Consider the following 19,984-nt stretch of genomic DNA (forward strand, 5'->3'; position numbering starts at 1 on the left):
AGAAACGCAGATTACGGAATAATAGGATGGGAAATAGAGATATTTGTAAACGTTGCGGATGTTTCAGTTCCCGACTGCCGCCTCCTGGCTTGTGGATACTGTTTGTATCAAGGGAACTTATTCAGTAAATCTCTGTAGCTAAAACAACATTCCTCTAGTCAAAGGTTTGGTACATCAGTCATGTATTAGTGATATATATTTGACATAATTCATAAATACACAAGAATAAATGTATTACTGCATTTACACATCGAATCGTATCTGTTACATCCTTACTTCCTACCCTCCCCTATTGCACTTGTCTGTTCCCCCGCAAACTGGAGACGCCTAGCGAAACGTAGGTCAAGGTTCAAGCACGGACTTCCCTAATGCGAATGTTTTCTGCTCAGTTGAACACCAGCACAACAACAAGCTTCATCAAAAATGTGTTGCACATAAAGACAAACCAATCCAATGGCTTGTTTCATGGAAAGGGCAAGGGAGTCTGGAGACCTTTTTTTTCATCTTCATGTCTACCTTGCCCCCCCCCCCCCGGAACTGGAGGTCAAGGGACTAGGAGGGTAAAGGAGGCCGCCTGGCTCCGGACGATACCGTCGTCGGGCATTAGCTTCTCTTCCTACTCTTATTGTTACACCAGTTTTGTGCAGTTTATCAACAACAGAAATAAATTTGCCCAATTTTCTAGACGTCTGAATGTCTGGTAAGCTATCGCCAAATCGAGATGGGGTTTTGGGGGCTAAACAACAAGTCAATGAACGAGACATTGAATTTGCATTGCTAGTAGAACAGACACAAGGTATCACAATGATGAAGAGGGGTGTAAATAGTAGAACAGACACAAGGTATCACAATGATGAAGAGGGGGTGTAAATAAAGGGTAGTGAAACATGCGGACGTTATGGGCGGTGAAAGAAAAGCCCTTTGTTAGCGGTGGGATCATCATAACGGCAGATATACATGGAGAGTTATAGGATTTATATATCTCACCAGTGAGGCTATTATTTACAGTCTATTACCTGGTTTCACTAGTTACTGTTAAGACCTGATCCTGCCATGAGTCCACCCCACCTTCCCAGGGAGACTCCTTATTTGGGAGACTGTCCTTATTTGGGAGGTGCGTGCATGGACAGTGTCGTGTGCAAATCACAATGAAAAGTTGTTCAGAACAATCAAATACTCCCGCTGAGTTTTACACTGATGTTGAGGGAACGTGTCTCCCTTAGGAAGGAAAAGTGTCACCCATAGAGTGAAAAATGTCTTCTTTTTAAAGAAATGGGTTTTCCTTAGAAAGGAAAAGAGTCACCCTAAGGAAGGCTGACTGCTTTTTGCTTGCCCTAGGAGATAATCTAATATGTACATTCATGTCAGCATTACACCTTACCTATAAGGTCAGTAGTTTCCAGTAGAATGTCCGAGTAACCCGGATAGTATGATTGTGCTGTGCAGGTAACATCTAACAGGCTTCACACTACTCAGTACAGTAGGCAATGTTACACACTACAGGCTTCACACTACTTAGTACTGTAGGCTATGTTACACTCTACAGGCTTCACACTGCTTACTAATTGTTATGTTACACACTACAGGCTTCACACCGCTTATGTTGCACACTACAGGCTTCACACCGCTTATGTTACACACTACAGGCTTCACACTGCTTACTAATTGTTATGCTACACACTACAGGCATTAGACTGCTTATGTTGCACAATACAGGCTTTGCACCGCTTATGTTGCACACTACAGGATTCACACTGCTTACTACGCTATGTTACACACTACAGGCTTCACAATGCTCAGTACTGTAGGCTATGTTACACACTACAGGCTTCACACCGCTTATGTTACACACTACAGGCTTCACACTACTCAGTACTGTAGGCTATGTTACACACTACAGGCTTCACACCGCTTATGTTGCACAGTACAGGCTTCGCGCCGCTTACTACATTATGTTACACACTACAGGCTTCACACCGCTTATGTTGCACAGTACAGGCTTCACACCGCTTATGTTACACAATACAGGCTTCACACTACTCAGTACTGTAGGCTATGTTACACACTACAGGCTTCACACCGCTTATGTTGCACAGTACAGGCTTCGCGCCGCTTACTACATTATGTTACACACTACAGGCTTCACACCGCTTATGTTGCACAGTACAGGCTTCACACCGCTTATGTTACACAATACAGGCTTCACACTGCTTACTACTTCATGTTACACGTTGCAGGCTTCACACACGACAGGCTTCACACAGCGTACTAGGTTATGTTAGAGACGTCTTATCACTACCTTATGCTACAGATGACAGCAGAAACAGTTACCTAGTTCATGGTAGGACTACAGTTACAAATGGCCATCCTACCCTGTATCTATATCTCTGGTGTACATACAATCTTGAGTAATTACAGTGCTGTGGACCTACACATGTACACTGTCTCTAATGATGGACCATAGGAATGTTCCCATGCACACTGATCTAACACATAATAACACATACTCGTCACCACAAGGGAAGGAGCACATACGTGCACACATGTTAACTGCATCTTTAACAGAATATAAAGGGCACTTGGGAAGAGACCTGGTACATATTGCTGCTTACTGCTGGGAACCCTTAACATCATCACATGTTCACAGCAGTTGTGGGGTAATTAGGAATGGATTCAAGGTCATTACTTATGAAAACAGGGGTTGTGTCCTTTAGGACAGCACTAGTGTCCTTTAGGGCAGCACTAGTGTCCTTTAGGGCAGGACTATTGTCCTTTGGGACAGCAATAGTCCTTTGTGACAACACTTTTGTCCTTTGGGACAGCAATATTGTCCTTTAGGACAGCACTAGTGTCCTTTAGGGCAGCACTAGTGTCCTTTAGGGCAGGACTATTGTCCTTTGGGACAGCAATAGTCCTTTGTGACAACACTTTTGTCCTTTGGGACAGCAATATTGTTCTTTGGGACAGCACTAATGTCCTTTGGGACAGCACTAATGTCCTTTGGGACTGCACTATTGTCCTTTGGGACAACACTATTGTCCTTTGGGACAGCACTATTGTCCTACAGGACAGCACTATTGTCCTACAGGACAGCACTATTGTCCTTTGGGACAGCACTATTGTCCTTTGGGACAGCAGTATTGTCCTTTGGGACAGCACTATTGTCCTTTGGGACAGCACTATTGTCCTTTGGGACAGCACTATTGTCCTTTGGGACAGCACTTCTGCCCTACAGGACAGCACTACTGTCCTTTGGGATAGCAGTATTGTCCTTTGGGACAGCACTATTGTCCTTTGGGACAGCACAATTGTCCTTTGGGACAGCACTATTGTCCTTTGGGACAGCACTTCTGCCCTACAGGACAGCACTACTGTCCTTTGGGACAGCACTATTGTCCTTTGGGACAGCACTATTGTCCTACAAGACAGCAGTATTGTCCTACAAGACAGCACTATTGTCCTTTTGGACAGCAGTATTGTCCTTTGGGACCGCACTATTGTCCTTTGGGACAGCACTATTGTCCTACAGGACAGCACTATTGTCCTACAGGACAGCACTAGTGTCCCTTTGGGACAGCACTATTGTCCTTTGGGACAGCACTATTGTCCTTTGGGACAGCACTATTGTCCTTTGGGACAGCAGTATTGTCCTTTGGGACAGGACTTCTGCTCTACAGGACAGCACTACTGTCCTTTGGGACAGCACTATTGTCCTTTGGGACAGCACTATTGTCCTTTGGGACAGCACTATTGTCCTTTGGGACAGCACTTCTGCCCTACAGGACAGCACAACTGTCCTTTGGGACAGCACTACTGTCCTTTGGGACAGCACTATTGTCCTACAAGATGGCAAAATCACAACAATGCAGTACAAAGGAAGCTTGAGTAAATAATAATAATTATCATTTCCATCTACTTGTGGTTAAAAACGTCAGCATTCTCACACAACATCTTCCATCGAATGGGCTCACCCAGTTTATTTGGGGTCTCAATTCGAGGCAGTACACCCTCAAGTCCAGTGACCGTCTCTTCAAGGGAATAATTCTGAAGCAAAACAACTGTGTCTGGGGTGGTTGGATATCCCTTGAGCTGAATAGGGGGCCCTTTTTAGCCATCTTAGTATCCAATTCAGTCATTTTGCATCAGATTATGGGCGATGTGAACTAGTTCTAGACTCTTGAAACCTTCCATTGCTTTCTTGCCCCACACCTCCCCAGCTCACCACTCACACCACTTTATAAAAACCAACAACCTCAGAACCATCATCAACTAACAAGTTTGAGTTTCAAAGTCAAATAGTGCTAAAATGCAACAAACACAAACATGTACATATTAAGACATATTTGAATATACCCCTGGTGATGTATCATATAATCTTGGTGATATATTATATAATCTACATTATACTTTATTATAACCCATTCTAGAGATTCAGAAGTGCTAATAACTTCCAAGGAGATCTTGTCACGATTATTTACAATCTGTGGCTTTTGCCGTTTTCATCCTTCCTCGCTCACCAATGTCACAGAAACTACCCTCTCATGGATTGAATAAGACCTGTCTCCTGTACTTAAAGACCTTTCTTCTGTCCTTAAGACATGTCTCCTGTCCTTAAGACATGTCTATGGAACTTAAGACCCTCCTGCGGTCCTTACGACCCGTCGGCGAGACGAAGGTCAAGCTCCTCCTTCTCCGGCGGCTCGGTGGTGCCGTAGGTTTTGTGGTTGTTGTCCTTCGCGGGCGGGGCGACCTTGGGCGGGGTCGTGGGTGACACAGAGGCTGGATCCATCAGCAAGGCAGACACAAACGGCTGTGGGGGGGACAAAATGATTAGCAAGACACAAATGGCTGTGAACAAACAAAAACATTAGAAGGACAGTCACAAATGGCTGGGGGGGGGGGTACAAGAAACATCAAACTGAGCACAGGAAAATTAGACTGAACACAGGAGTGTGAACAAAGGAACTGTGGGTTGAACACTGATAGCTGCAGGTTAGAGGGGCTAGACTGGGCCCCTGTAGATTAACACTGACAGATGTAGGTTAGTATCATAATAATCATGGTAGAACTGTGCCCTGTGGGTTAACACTGATACCTGCAGGGGGGACTGTGCCCTGTGTTTGTTAACACTGATACCTAGCTAGGCCTGCAGGTTTGAGGGGCTAGACTGGGCCCCTGTAGATTAATACTCATAGCTGCAGGTTAGTATGGTAGAACTGTGCCCTGTGGGTGAACACTGATAGCTGAAGTCTTCAATATGAAAAGTTGAAGGAAGTTAGTCTGGTGGAACTGCATGCTGGTCTTGGCCAAGAGAAGGAGAGAGGTGGAAGTTCACTAGCAAGCTTACCAAGTCCCCGACGTCGAATGGTGGGTTGAAAAACTAGACAGAAACATGGCGAGAAGCATGAAGGTGAGATGGAAGTGAAGACAGTAATGAACAGTAGTGAGATGGAAGACAGTAATGTACAGTAGTGTGATGGAAGTGAAGACAGTAATGAACAGTAGTGAGATGGAAGACAGTAATGAACAGTAGTGAGATGGAAGTGAAGACAGTAATGAACAGTAGTGAGATGGAAGTGAAGACAGTAATGAACAGTAGTGAGATGGAAGTGAAGACAGTAATGAACAGTAGTGAGATGGAAGTGAAGACAGTAATGTACAGTAGTGTGATGGAAGTGAAGACAGTAATGAACAGTAGTGAGATGGAAGACAGTAATGAACAGTAGTGAGATGGAAGTGAAGACAGTAATGAACAGTAGTGAGATGGAAGTGAAGACAGTAATGAACAGTAGTGAGATGGAAGTGAAGACAGTAATGAACAGTAGTGAGATGGAAGTGAAGACAGTAATGAACAGTAGTGTGATGGAGGAGTGAAGACAGTAATGAACAGTAGTGAGATGGAAGTGAAGACAGTAATGAACAGTAGTGTGATGGAAGTTAAGACAGTAATGAACAGTAGTGAGATGGAAGTGAAGACAGTAATGAACAGTAGTGAGATGGAAGTGAAGACAGTAATGAACAGTAGTGAGATGGAAGTGAAGACAGTAATGAACAGTAGTGTGATGGAAGTGAAGACAGTAATGAACAGTAGTGTGATGGAAGTGAAGACAGTAATGAACAGTAGTGTGATGGAAGTGAAGACAGTAATGAACAGTAGTGAGATGAAAGTGAAGACAGTAATGAGCAGTAGTGTGATGGAAGTGAAGACAGTAATGAACAGTAGTGAGATGGAAGTGAAGACAGTAATGAACAGTAGTGAGATGGAAGTGAAGACAGTAATGAACAGTAGTGAGATGGAAGTGAAGACAGTAATGAACAGTAGTGAGATGGAAGTGAAGACAGTAATGAACAGTAGTGAGATGGAAGAGTGAAGACAGTAATGAACAGTAGTGAGATGGAAGTGAAGACAGTAATGAACAGTAGTGAGATGGAAGTGAAGACAGTAATGAACAGTAGTGAGATGGAAGTGAAGACAGTAATGAACAGTAGTGAGATGGAAGTGAAGACAGTAGTGAACAGTAGTGAGATGGAAGTGAAGACAGTAATGAACAGTAGTGAGATGGAAGTGAAGACAGTAATGAACAGTAGTGAGATGGAAGAGTGAAGACAGTAATGAACAGTAGTGAGATGGAAGTGAAGACAGTAATGAACAGTAGTGTGATGGAAGTGAAGACAGTAATGAACAGTAGTGAGATGGAAGTGAAGACAGTAATGAACAGTAGTGAGATGGAAGTGAAGACAGTAATGAACAGTAGTGAGATGGAAGTGAAGACAGTAGTGAACAGTAGAGTGATGGAAGTGAAGACAGTAATGAACAGTAGTGTGATGGAAGTGAAGACAGTAATGAACAGTAGTGAGATGGAAGTGAAGACAGTAGTGAACAGTAGTGAGATGGAAGTGAAGACAGTAATGAACAGTAGTGAGATGGAAGTGAAGACAGTAGTGAACAGTAGAGTGATGGAAGTGAAGACAGTAATGAACAGTAGTGTGATGGAAGTGAAGACAGTAATGAACAGTAGTGAGATGGAAGTGAAGACAGTAGTGAACAGTAGTGAGATGGAAGTGAAGACAGTAGTGAACAGTAGTGTGATGGAAGTGAAGACAGTAATGAACAGTAGTGAGATGGAAGTTAAGACAGTAATGAACAGTAGTGAGATGGAAGTGAAGACAGTAATGAACAGAAGTGAGATGGAAGTGAAGACAGTAATGAACAGTAGTGAGATGGAAGAGTGAAGACAGTAATGAACAGTAGTGAGACGGAAGTTAAGACAGTAATGAACAGTAGTGAGATGGAAGTGAAGACAGTAATGAACAGTAGTGAGATGGAAGAGTGAAGACAGTAATGAACAGTAGTGAGACGGAAGTTAAGACAGTAATATAGGGATAATGGCCCGCTTTCCTTCGGTTTATACAGTGTGATAAGGCAAGGTCGTTCCTATAACCCCAACACAAAGTGTCTAAGGTCACAAAGAATACAGGTCCGTATGAAGAATACAGACCCGTAAATGGAGCCTTTTGATTGGTTGACGACATCTACCTATATGATAATGAACAGTAAAGACTTTGTAGGAACTAGCATGCATGTGAAATGCTCCTTTATCCCTTCTGTTTGGTGCATGTGCAAGTTTCAGTTCCAGCAAAAACAGTAAGAAAGAGCATGGTCCAACCAGTGTTTGCCTTTGTCTTTGAGTGGTTTATCTATTGATTTATTGATTGATTGACAGATAGCTGTTCTACTTACAGCAGTGGGGGAGCTGCCGGTGCTGCCAGCCTCGTCATCAGTATCCGTGAATTGCTGGGAGGGAGAGAGAGGGAGAATCGGCATGTGTTACAAGGCACTGACATTTACTTACAATGGCACTTACAAGGCACTTACAATGGCACTTACAAGGTACTTACATGGTACTTACATGGTACTTATCTGCACCCAGACAACAGTTACATGTAATTACATGCTACTTCTGGTACTCATGTGGTACTTGTGATACTAATGTGGTACTTGTATTACTTTCGTGGTACTTACAGCGTACATGTGGTACTAAGATGATATTTCTGGTACTTATGTGGTACTTGTGTCACCAAGACAACAGTAACATGTACTTACATGGTACTTATGTAATACTTACATGGTAGTTGTGATATTTACATGGTACTTAATATGTGGTACTTACATGGTCCTTACATTGTGCTTGTGGTACTTACATGGTACTTACATGGTACTTGCGGTACTTACGTGGTACTTGTGCGCCGTCAGGCCGCTGAACACGCCGAAGCAGGTTTTGGCGATGATGAGAGCGAGAGTCATGACCAGGACCAGCGCAGTGACGATGGTGTGAGCATCCAAGGTACCTGTGGGAAGGACAGGTAACATCAGCACCTGGTACACAGGTGTAACTCAGGTGGGACGGACAGGTAACGTCAGCACCTGGTACACAGGTGTAACTCAGGTGGGAAGGACAGGTAACATTAGCACCTGTATAAACCTGTGTACAGGTAACTCAGGTGGGAAGGACAGGTAATGTCACCTGTGTTCAAAGTTTGTCAGAGATTTACAAAATGTAGATGCCAAAGTTCTATGCTGCCAGACTAGAGTGTTTCCAATGTACGAGTGATCAGACTGACATAACTAGACTAAAAGATGGCATGGAGCAACAGAAAGTCATGGATTTGAAGGATAGCCACCCAACTTACGAGGCCGAGCTGTTCCCGCACAAAATACATGACAGAAATGTGGCATGAGAGAAGTGCAGCACAGTGAGAGGGAGAGAACATGTGCATGGTGAAACACATGATGAGATGGAGAGAACATGTGCATGGTGAAACACATGATGAGAGGGAGAGAACATGTGCATGGTGAAACACATGATGAGAGGGAGAGAACATGTGCATGGTGAAACACATGATGAGAGGGAGAGAACATGTGCATGGTGAAACACATGATGAGAGGGAGAGAACATGTGCATGGTGAAACACATGATGAGAGGGAGAGAACATGTGCATGCTGAAACACATGATGAGAGGGAGAGAACATGTGCATGGTGAAACACATGGATGAAAATGTCGAAAAAATACAGATTGAAAAAAAATCAGAAGAGCACAAAAAACCTGTGCATGGAGGTAAGAAAACCACTCCTCTACTGTGTCAGAAGTAAGAAAACCTGCTCCTCTACTGTGTCAGAAGTAAGAAAACTACTCCTCTACTGTGTCAGAAGTAAGAAAACTACTCCTCTACTGTGTCAGAAGTAAGAAAACCTGCTCCTCTACTGTGTCAGAAGTAAGAAAACCTACTCCTCTACTGTGTCAGAAGTAAGAAAACCTACTCCTCTACTGTGTCAGAAGTAAGAAAACTACTCCTCTACTGTGTCAGAAGTAAGAAAACCTGCTCCTCTACTGTGTCAGAAGTAAGAAAACCTGCTCCTCTACTGTGTCAGAAGTAAGAAAACCTGCTCCTCTACTGTGTTAGAAGTAAGAAAACTGCTCCTCTACTGTGTCAGAAGTAAGATAACCTGCTCCTCTACTGTGTCAGAAGAAAACCTGCTCCTCTACTGTGTCAGAAGTAAGAAAACCTGCTCCTCTACTGTGTCAGAAGTAAGAAAACCTGCTCCTCTACTGTGTCAGAAGTAAGAAAACCTGCTCCTCTACTGTGTCAGAAGTAAGAAAACTACTCCTCTACTGTGTCAGAAGTAAGAAAACCTGCTCCTCTACTGTGTCAGAAGTAAGAAAACTACTCCTCTACTGTGTCAGAAGTAAGAAAACCTACTCCTCTACTGTGTCAGAAGTAAGAAAACCTGCTCCTCTACTGTGTCAGAAGAAAACCTGCTCCTCTACTGTGTCAGAAGTAAGAAAACTACTCCTCTACTGTGTCAGAAGTAAGATAACCTACTCCTCTACTGTGTCAGAAGTAAGATAACCTACTCCTCTACTGTGTCAGAAGTAAGAAAACTACCTCACAGATGTTGAAAGGGAGAATAGACATGAAAGCTTACTGAAGTGTAAGGATGACTATAGAATGGGGACGGGATTCTATTGTGCATAGTGCTGATGTAGTATGCTATTATTGATGATGTCATGGAAGTGTGTGAAAGGTTACTACATTGTGCTGATGTAGATGCTAATATTGATGATGTCATGGAAGTGTGTGAAAGGTTACCACATTGTGCTGATGTAGTATGCTATTATTGATGATGTCATGGAAGTGTGTGAAAGGTTGTGGTGATGTAGTATGCTTTTGTTGATGATGTCATGGAAGTGTGTGAAAGGTTACCACATTGTGCTGATGTAGTATGCTATTATTGATGATGTCATGGAAGTGTGTGAAAGGTTACCACATTGTGCTGATGTAGTATGCTATTATTGATGATGTCATGGAAGTGTGTGAAAGGATACTACATTGGGCTGATGTAGTATGCTATCATTGATGATGTCATGGAAGTGTGTGAAAGGTTACTACATTATGCTGATGTAGTATGCTAATACTGATGATGTCATGGAAGTGTGTGAAAGGTTATTACATTGTGCAGATGTAGTATGCTATTATTGATGATGTCATGGAAGTGTGTGAAAGGTTACCACATTGTGCTGATGTAGTATGCTATTATTGATGATGTCATGGAAGTGTGTGAAAGGTTACCACATTGTGCTGATGTAGTATGCTATTATTGATGATGTCATGGAAGTGTGTGAAAGGTTACCACATTGTGCTGATGTAGTATGCTATTATTGATGATGCCATGGAAGTGTGTGAAAGGTTACTACATTGTGCTGATGTAGTATGCTAATATTGATGATGTCATGGAAGTGTGTGAAAGGTTACTACATTGTGCTGATGTAGATGCTAATATTGATGATGTCATGGAAGTGTGGGAAAGGTTACTACATTGTGCTGATGTAGTATGCTAATATTGATGATGTCATGGAAGTGAGTGAAAGGTTACTACATTGTGCTGATGTAGTATGCCATTACTGATGATGTCATGGAAGTGTGGGAAAGGTTATTACATTGTGCTGATGTAGTATGCTATTATTGATGATGTCATGGAAGTGTGTGAAAGGTTACTACATTATGCTGATGTAGTATGCTATTATTGATGATGTCATGGAAGTGTGTGAAAGGTTATTACATTGTGCTGATGTAGTATGCCATTACTGATGATGTCATGGAAGTGTGGGAAAGGTTATTACATTGTGCTACAGTAAATGCAGAAATGTCCGAGGCGGTTTTACTTTTATGTTTGCGTTTTTTGCGGCGACCGTTTCACCGTAAACTTAAAACCACCGCAAACATCTTTGTCCAAAACTGTAGCAGTATGTGACCATAGCGCTGCCACAAACTTAAACCCACCGCGAACACTCCATTTTTGCCTTAGTGCGAAATTAAAAACTACGTGAACATAAATGCATTTACAGTATCATAATCAGAGTTTGGTGGCTTGATGGGGACAAATAAAACAGCCGGGACGCATGCCTGTGCAACGGGTGTACAAGTGCAAGTGGGTGAAGGCTGGTGCAGTGCGAGACTTACTGTCATCTCCTGTGGTCCCAGGTGTGGGACAGGTGTGCAGATGGAGGGATGGAGAGAGTGCAGCAGAGGAGGAAGAACAGTGTGAGCATGCAACTGGTTATCACTTAGCAACACACCGGTTCAAACTGGTTATCACTAAGCAACACACTGGTTCAAACTGGTTATCACTTAGCAACACACCGGTTCAAACTGGTTATCACTAAGCAACACACTGGTTCAAACTGGTTATCACTTAGCAACACACCGGTTCAAACTGGTTATCACTTAGCAACACACCGGTTCAAACTGGTTATCACTTAGCAACACACTGGTTCAAACTGGTTATCACTAAGCAACACACTGGTTCAAACTGGTTATCACTAAGCAACACACTGGTTCAACTGGTTATCACTTAGCAACACACCGGTTCAAACAGGTTATTACTTAGCAACACACCAGTTGAAACTGGTTATCACTTAGCAACACACCGGTTCAAACTGGTTATCACTAAGCAACACACCGGTTCAAACTGGTTATCACTAAGCAACACACCGGTTCAAACTGGTTATCACTAAGCAACACACCAGTTCAAACTGGTAATCACTTAGCAACACACCGGTTCAAACTGGTTATTACTTAGCAACACCAGTTGAAACTGGTTATCACTTAGCAACACACTGGTTCAAACTGGTTATCACTTAGCAACACACCGGTTCAAACTGATTATTACTTAGCAACACACTGGTTCAAACTCATTATCACTTAACAACACACCGGTTTAAACTGGTTATCACTTAGCAACACACTGGTTCAAACAGGTTATCCCTTAGCAACACACTGGTTCAAACAGGTTATCCCTTAGCAACACACTGGTTCAAACTGGTTATCACTAAGCAACACACCAGTTCAAACAGGTTATCACTTAGAACTTGACAAAAGCCATTATTATGTCCATGTACTTGCTACACAGGTCTACAGCAAAATACCGAGAAATCCCTGGTGTATTCATCTCTCTTTCAGTATATAAATATAATAAATATATAGAGAGAAAGAGTCAGGGTGAGGGGGTGTCAGGGTAAGGGGGTGTGGGTGTTGGGGGGGTGTTGGTGAAGGGGGATGACTCACCGAGTCTGATGATGGAGAAGAAGAGCAGCGAGCACTGCAGCAGCACGGCCGCTGCGATGACATAGTTGACGGCGGAGTTGTGGATGTCGGGGCTGATGCGGGATGGGTTGTAGGCGTAGTAGATGTTGTACCTGTCCACCAGGTGCTTCAGGATCATGTAGGTCAAACCTGCAGGGCGAAACCGGCAGTTCGGTCAAACCTACAGCACAACATATAGGTCATACCTGCAGCAATTCAACTGCAGTTAGGTCATACCTGCAGCAAATCAACTGAGGTTAGGTCAAACCTGCAGCAAATCAACTGCAGTTAGGTCAAACCTGCAGCACAATATGTAGGTCAAACCTGCAGGGCGAAACCAGCAGTTAGGTCAAACCTGCAGCACAACATGTATATGTAGGTCAAACCTGCAGCACAACAATGAGGTCAAACCTGCAGCACAACAATGAGGTCAAACCTGCAGCACAAAACCTGCCGTTAGGGTAAACCTGCAGCACAACATGTAGGTCAAACCTATTGCAAATTAATCACCTGCAATTAGGTCAAACTTGCAATCACCTACACCTAGGCTACAGTTAGGTCAAACTAATGGTGTGAGACCTTAATAAAACATTGCTGTGAGACCTTACCGAAGGGCACGATGAGGGGACAGGTGATGCTGTAGACGGTTGTGATGGTGAAGATGCACATCATCCAGGCGTACTGCGTGCCGAACTGGAAGTCATACACGATCTCCTGCAACACAAACACCAACATATGAACACAACAGAATCATGCACCACCAGCATAATGGGGTAGATCAATAAGGTATCATATGTCTGGCAGGTGTGCAGGATGATGTCAGGTCTCACCTGCCTGACAGGTGTGGATAGTAATTTGTCACCTGTCTGACGGCATGCTTCTCGGCCTCGGTGCGGGTCAGCAGCAGCCACCAGGCATACAGGATGAGCTCACCTGTGTTACAGGTGTGTATAAAGCCTCACCTGTCTGACAGGTGTATAATATCTCACCTGTCTGACTGCGTGCTTCTCGGCCTCGGTGCGGGTCAGCAGCAGCCACCAGGCATACAGGATCAGCTCACCTGTGTTACAGGTGTGTATAAAGACTCACCTGTCTGACAGGTGTATAATATCTCACCTGTCTGACGGCGTGCTTCTCGGCCTCGGTGCGGGTCAGCAGCAGCCACCAGGCATACAGGATGAGCTCACCTGTGTTACAGGTGTGTATAAAGCCTCACCTGTCTGACAGGTGTATAATATCTCACCTGTCTGACTGCGTGCTTCTCGGCCTCGGTGCGGGTCAGCAGCAGCCACCAGGCATACAGGATGAGCTCACCTGTGTTACAGGTGTGTATAAAGCCTCACCTATCTGACAGGTGTCTAATATCTCACCTGTCTGACGGCGTGCTTCTTGGCCTCGGTGCGGGTCAGCAGCAGCCACCAGGCATACAGGATCAGCTCACCTGTGTTACAGGTGTGTATAAAGCCTCACCTATCTGACAGGTGTCTAATATCTCACCTGTCTGACGGCGTGCTTCTTGGCCTCGGTGCGGGTCAGCAGCAGCCACCAGGCGTACAGGATGAGCTCACCTGTGTTACAGGTGTGTATAAAGCCTCACCTGTCTGACAGGTGTATAATATCTCACCTGTCTGACTGCGTGCTTCTCGGCCTCGGTGCGGGTCAGCAGCAGCCACCAGGCATACAGGATGAGCTCACCTGTGTTACAGGTGTGTATAAAGACTCACCTGTCTGACAGGTGTATAATATCTCACCTGTCTGACTGCGTGCTTCTCGGCCTCGGTGCGGGTCAGCAGCAGCCACCAGGCGTACAGGATGAGCTCCGGGAAGCGGATCAGCTCCAGCGACGTCCCGATGAACCCGGACGTGATGACGTAGTTCACGAAGAAGGCACCGTTGTCTGGCAGGAAGATGCACCTGCAGAATCAAACAATCAATCAATCAATCAATCAATCAAAATGGTTTATTGATAATAAAAGGCATTGCAGCCAAAGGTTGAATTGTGCACTCTGTACATATTGTACTCGGTTTTCACCATCAAGACATTACCCAAATCATTTGAAATTATTTACAGTAAAACCAACAACACAGGAGTAATTTGATGTTCTACTGTACAGAACCTAACAGAACATTTCACAGGAGTAATCTGATGTTCTATTATACAGAACCTAACAGAATATATCACAGTAGTAATCTGATGTTCTACTGTACAGAACCTAACAGAACATTTCCCAGTAGTAATCTGATGTTCTACTGTACAGAACCTAACAGAATATATCACAGGAGTAATCTGATGTTCTACAATACAGAACCTAACAGAACATTTCACAGGAGTATTCTGATGTTCTACTTTACAGAACCTAACAGGATATTTTACAGGGGTAATCTGATGTTCTACTGTACAGAACCTAACAGAACATTTCACAGGTCCTGGAGTAATCTGATGTTCTACTGTACAGAACCTAACAGAATATTTCCCAGTAGTAATCTGATGTTCTATTATACTGAACCTAACAGAACATTTCACAGGAGTAATCTGATGTTCTACTGTACAGAACCTAACAGAACATTTCACAGGAGTAATCTGATGTTCTACTGTACAGAACCTAACAGAACATTTCACAGGAGTAATCTGATGGTCTACTGTACAGAACCTAACAGAACATTTCACAGGTCCTGGAGTAATCTGATGTTCTACTGTACAGAACCTAACAGAATATTTCACAGGAGTAATCTGATGTTCTATTATACTGAACCTAACAGAACATTTCACAGGAGTAATCTGATGGTCTACTGTACAGAACCTAACAGAACATTTCACAGGAGTAATCTGATGTTCTACTGTACAGAACCTAACAGAACATTTCACAGGAGTAATCTGATGTTCTACTGTACAGAACCTAACAGAACATTTCACAGGAGTAATCTGATGTTCTACTGTACAGAACCTAACAGAACATTTCACAGGAGTAATCTGATGGTCTACTGTACAGAACCTAACAGAACATTTCACAGGTCCTGGAGTAATCTGATGTTCTACTGTACAGAACCTAACAGAATATTTCACAGGAGTAATCTGATGTTCTATTATACTGAACCTAACAGAACATTTCACAGGAGTAATCTGATGGTCTACTGTACAGAACCTAACAGAACATTTCACAGGAGTAATCTGATGTTCTACTGTACAGAACCTAACAGAACATTTCACAGGAGTAATCTGATGTTCTACTGTACAGAACCTAACAGAACATTTCACAGGAGTAATCTGATGTTCTACTGTACAGAACCTAACAGAACATTTCACAGGAGTAATCTGATGGTCTACTGTACAGAACCTAACAGAACATTTCACAGGTCCTGGAGTAATCTGATGTTCTACTGTACAGAACCTAACAGAATATTTCACAGGAGTAATCTGATGTTCTATTATACTGAACCTAACAGAACATTTCACTGGAGTAATCTGATGTTCTACTGTACAGAACCTAACAGAACATTTCACAGGAGTAATCTGATGTTCTATTATACAGAACCTAACAGAATATATCACAGGAGTAATCTGATGTTCTACTGTACAGAACCTAACAGAACATTTCACTGGAGTAATCTGATGTTCTATTATACAGAACCTAACAGAATATTTCACAGGAGTAATCTGATGTTCTACTGTACTGAACCTAACAGAACATGTCACAGGAGTAATCTGATGTTCTATTATACAGAACCTAACAGAATATATCACAGGAGTAATCTGATGTTCTACTGTACTGAACCTAACAGAACATTTCACAGGAGTAATCTGATGTTCTTCTGTACAGAACATTTCATAGCAGCTGTAATCTGATGTGCTACTTACAGCCTTTTGTGTATATTTTCCATGCGTGTTCTGTGTACGTTCCATGTGTGTTCTGTGTATGTTCCATGTGTGTGTATAGTCAGCCTTATCATTGTTCATAAGGAGCACAAACGTTCAGTACAAACACACTTACGCCCATTTGGTCTGCTGTCCTTCTGGGGTCAGTGCAAATTCCACAAACGCCTTCAGACTGCAACAAACAGGACACAACCACAGGTCAGACATGTTCAGATCAATCCTGTACAGCTACAGGCTTCTTCCCCATCTCCTCACAAAACATAATTTTACACACACACACACACACTCACACACACACACTCACACTCTCACACACACACTCTCACACACACACTCTCACACACACACACTCACACTCTCACACACACACTCTCACACACACACACTCACACTCTCACACACACACTCTCACACACACACACTCACACTCTCACACACACACTCTCACACACACACACTCACACTCTCACACACACACTCTCACACACACACACTCACACTCTCACACACACACTCTCACACACACACACTCACACTCTCACACACACACTCTCACACACACACACTCACACTCTCACACACACACTCTCACACACACACACTCACACTCTCACACACACACTCTCACACACACACACACACACACTCACACACACACATACACACACACACATACATTGTATATGGAGACACACACACACACACACACACACAATCCTATAGCTAGCGACCGGGTTATGCCCCACCCCTTAACACATACACATACACTCATGCCCACACCTTCTAAAACATAGTTAGCTATGGCCGCATGCCCCATTCCATATACACACAACAGCCTACCGAGGCAAGACTTAATCAATAATTATAAGTTTTTTAGTTAAAGATATCTTATTGAACATGGTGTGCCCAGGCCTACCTTGTGAGTCCCAGCGAAGGCAGGATGAGAGTCATGAACAGCAGGAAGACGAAGGTTTTCCTCATCACGCTGTGGTTAAAACCCGACCTGTGGACAGTCAGAGGGGCACAGATTTAGCCTTCTGTTATGGGATCGGCGGTACAGCAGCACCATAACAGTCCTGGGAGGATCTTCCCACCAGACCCCTGCATTGGACATCTAGCCTTGGATTGGCTGTTTCACAATTATAAGGCTCGGCAGGGCGCTGTGAAACCTCTAGGACTTGTTTTGAAATTCAATAACAGATCGATACTTGAACAAAGAAAAATACTTACTCCAGATCAAAACTTACAGGTTGATTATTGCAGCAAGTTACTGAGGAAGCTACAGATTTACAACAGAAAACTGGTGACATTCTTAAGCCCCCGTAACAAATAAGAAATTCAGCTCGGCCGACGTGTTGGCGAGCTTCAAATGTGCATTTTCGGACGAAGTAAGGCCGACGTCCTGTCCATTACGTGAGCCTCGGGCGATTTTTAGAAATAAAAGTTGATCCAAATATTGGCCTTTTACCAGGTTAGTCGATACTGACTTCATCCATGTCCAAGAGATGGTACCATCTCATGGGGGATCTTTAGTTTTTAGTGTTCAACGGACGTCGCCCGAGATTTTCACTGAATAAATGGTCGACGCTCGGACAATTTTGAAATTCGGCGAGCTGTCTTCTGATAGAAAAAGTTTGTTCTAGAAACTTGTCGACTTTGTCACCGTGCCAAAAATCTCATAACAATAAATTGTATTCACTATGTGTCTGCAGCATGGAAGTGTGCTGAGCCTTACTTCGTCCAGTGTCCTTCCAGGAGAGAAGTTCGGTAGACCAGAACGGGCAGCACAGCAGTGAAGGTCCATAGGAGCAGGGTGGGCAGAGTCTGTGATATCAGTGGGCTCTGCATGGGGGGAGAGAGTCTGTGATATCAGTGGGCTCTGCATGGGGGGAGAGAGTCTGTGATATCAGTGGGCTCTGCATGGGGGGAGAGAGTCTGTGATATCAGTGGGCTCTGCATGGGGGGAGAGAGTCTGTGATATCAGTGGGCTCTGCATGGGGGGAGAGAGTCTGTGATATCAGTGGGCTCTGCATGGGGGGAGAGAGTCTGTGATATTAGTGGGCTCTGCATGGGGGGAGAGAGTCTGTGATATCAGTGGGCTCTGCATGGGGGGAGAGAGTCTGTGATATCAGTGGGCTCTGCATGGGGGAGGGAGAGAGTCTGTGAAGACAGACTAAAACTAGCAAACTGAGCTATGCTATGGTACAGAGGCCTCGGTGCTCACATGTGGACCTTTAGATAGATTTTAAGACAGCCTTGCTATGCTACAGGGACACCAGAACTTACGTGTAGACCATCGAAGAGTTTCTTGTAGTTCCACTGGTCCAGCGTGTTGAGGATGATGGCGGGCGTGGTCAGGAAGAACAGGAAGACCAGCAGGATGAGGTTGATGATGAGGACGCGGAACCACCAGGACACGCCCGAGATGGACAGGTTTTCCCTACAACAACATTACAACAACATTACAACAACATCACAACAACATTACAACAACATCACAACAACATTACAACAACATCACAACAACATTACAACAACATCACAACATTACAACATCACAAACACGGAACCACCAGGACACGCCCGAGATGGACAGGTTTTCCCTACAACAACATTACAACAACATTACAACAACATCACAACAACATCACAACAACATTACAACAACACACACACACAGAACCACCAGGACACGCCCGAGATGGACAGGTTTTCCCTACAACAACATTACAACAACATCACAACAATGTCAACATCACAACAACATTAACATCATCACAACAACATCACAACATCATCACAGCAACATCACCATATCATCACAACAACATCACAACATCATCACAACAACATCACAACATCATCACAACATTTACACAATACATATATATATATATAATATGGTCACAAAGCTAGTGGGAGTAACATGTTCGACTGACCAGTTGACGTCGTCAGGGGCCGGCGCAAAGTCGACCGACCAGTGCATGGACTGGACCTGCGTGCTGACGCTCGAGGCTGCAGGGGGGCCTTTCAGGAACGTGCGGTAGTCACCCACAATCCTGTAACAAACAATCATGTACATTAGTCACCAACAACACAAACATCACAATCCTGCCAGCAAAAGGCAAACAGCAAGAAAACAGGCAGAACCAAGAACACCACCACGAGGGGACTCTGCACCCACCTGGCGGCGACCTTGTCGCTGTTGAAGGTGACGAATGCCATGCCAAGGTCGTCCTGGAACGACCTTTTCTTCTCCTTCTCACACTCCGCAGTCAGCCGCTCCTCCTCCTGCGTGTAGTATTCCAGGGCGTCCACCTAGCAGGGACAACAAGAACTGCAGGTCATGTCTACATCATCCTAACCCTCCCCTGGTGGAGACAACAGGAACTGCAGGTCATGTCTACATCACCCTACCCCCCCCCCCCCCCCCTCCCCCTGGTGGAGACAACAGGAACTGCAGGTCA

At 44.0% G+C, this 19,984-nt stretch overlaps 1 protein-coding gene across 7 annotated transcripts in view; it reads right to left on the bottom strand.

Annotated features, from left to right (window-relative positions):
- Positions 1 to 165: 165 nt before the first annotated feature.
- The window catches only part of LOC136434097 (calcium permeable stress-gated cation channel 1-like), a 38,703-nt gene continuing 18,884 nt past the window's right edge, over positions 166 to 19,984 (bottom strand). For 3 of the 7 annotated variants that reach the window (XM_066426834.1, XM_066426835.1, XM_066426833.1), the window contains 12 exons: positions 19,702 to 19,835; positions 19,457 to 19,576; positions 18,804 to 18,957; positions 18,253 to 18,359; positions 17,434 to 17,520; positions 16,633 to 16,689; positions 14,395 to 14,557; positions 13,252 to 13,357; positions 12,626 to 12,793; positions 8,234 to 8,349; positions 7,742 to 7,795; positions 166 to 4,810 (listed from right to left, as the gene is read on the bottom strand). In XM_066426834.1, the coding sequence (XP_066282931.1) occupies positions 4,652 to 4,810; positions 7,742 to 7,795; positions 8,234 to 8,349; positions 12,626 to 12,793; positions 13,252 to 13,357; positions 14,395 to 14,557; positions 16,633 to 16,689; positions 17,434 to 17,520; positions 18,253 to 18,359; positions 18,804 to 18,957; positions 19,457 to 19,576; positions 19,702 to 19,835 (1,425 nt within the window). In that variant the 3' untranslated portion in view covers positions 166 to 4,651. Of the gene's footprint in view, positions 4,811 to 7,741; positions 7,796 to 8,233; positions 8,350 to 11,399; positions 11,531 to 12,625; positions 12,794 to 13,251; positions 13,358 to 14,394; positions 14,558 to 16,632; positions 16,690 to 17,433; positions 17,521 to 18,252; positions 18,360 to 18,803; positions 18,958 to 19,456; positions 19,577 to 19,701; positions 19,836 to 19,984 lie in introns of those variants that run through there. The other 4 variants (XR_010755700.1, XR_010755702.1, XR_010755701.1 and 1 more) reach the window with 4 other exon arrangements.

The sequence above is a fragment of the Branchiostoma lanceolatum genome, chromosome 4, assembly GCF_035083965.1.
Source record: "Branchiostoma lanceolatum isolate klBraLanc5 chromosome 4, klBraLanc5.hap2, whole genome shotgun sequence".
Taxonomy (NCBI): domain Eukaryota; kingdom Metazoa; phylum Chordata; class Leptocardii; order Amphioxiformes; family Branchiostomatidae; genus Branchiostoma; species Branchiostoma lanceolatum.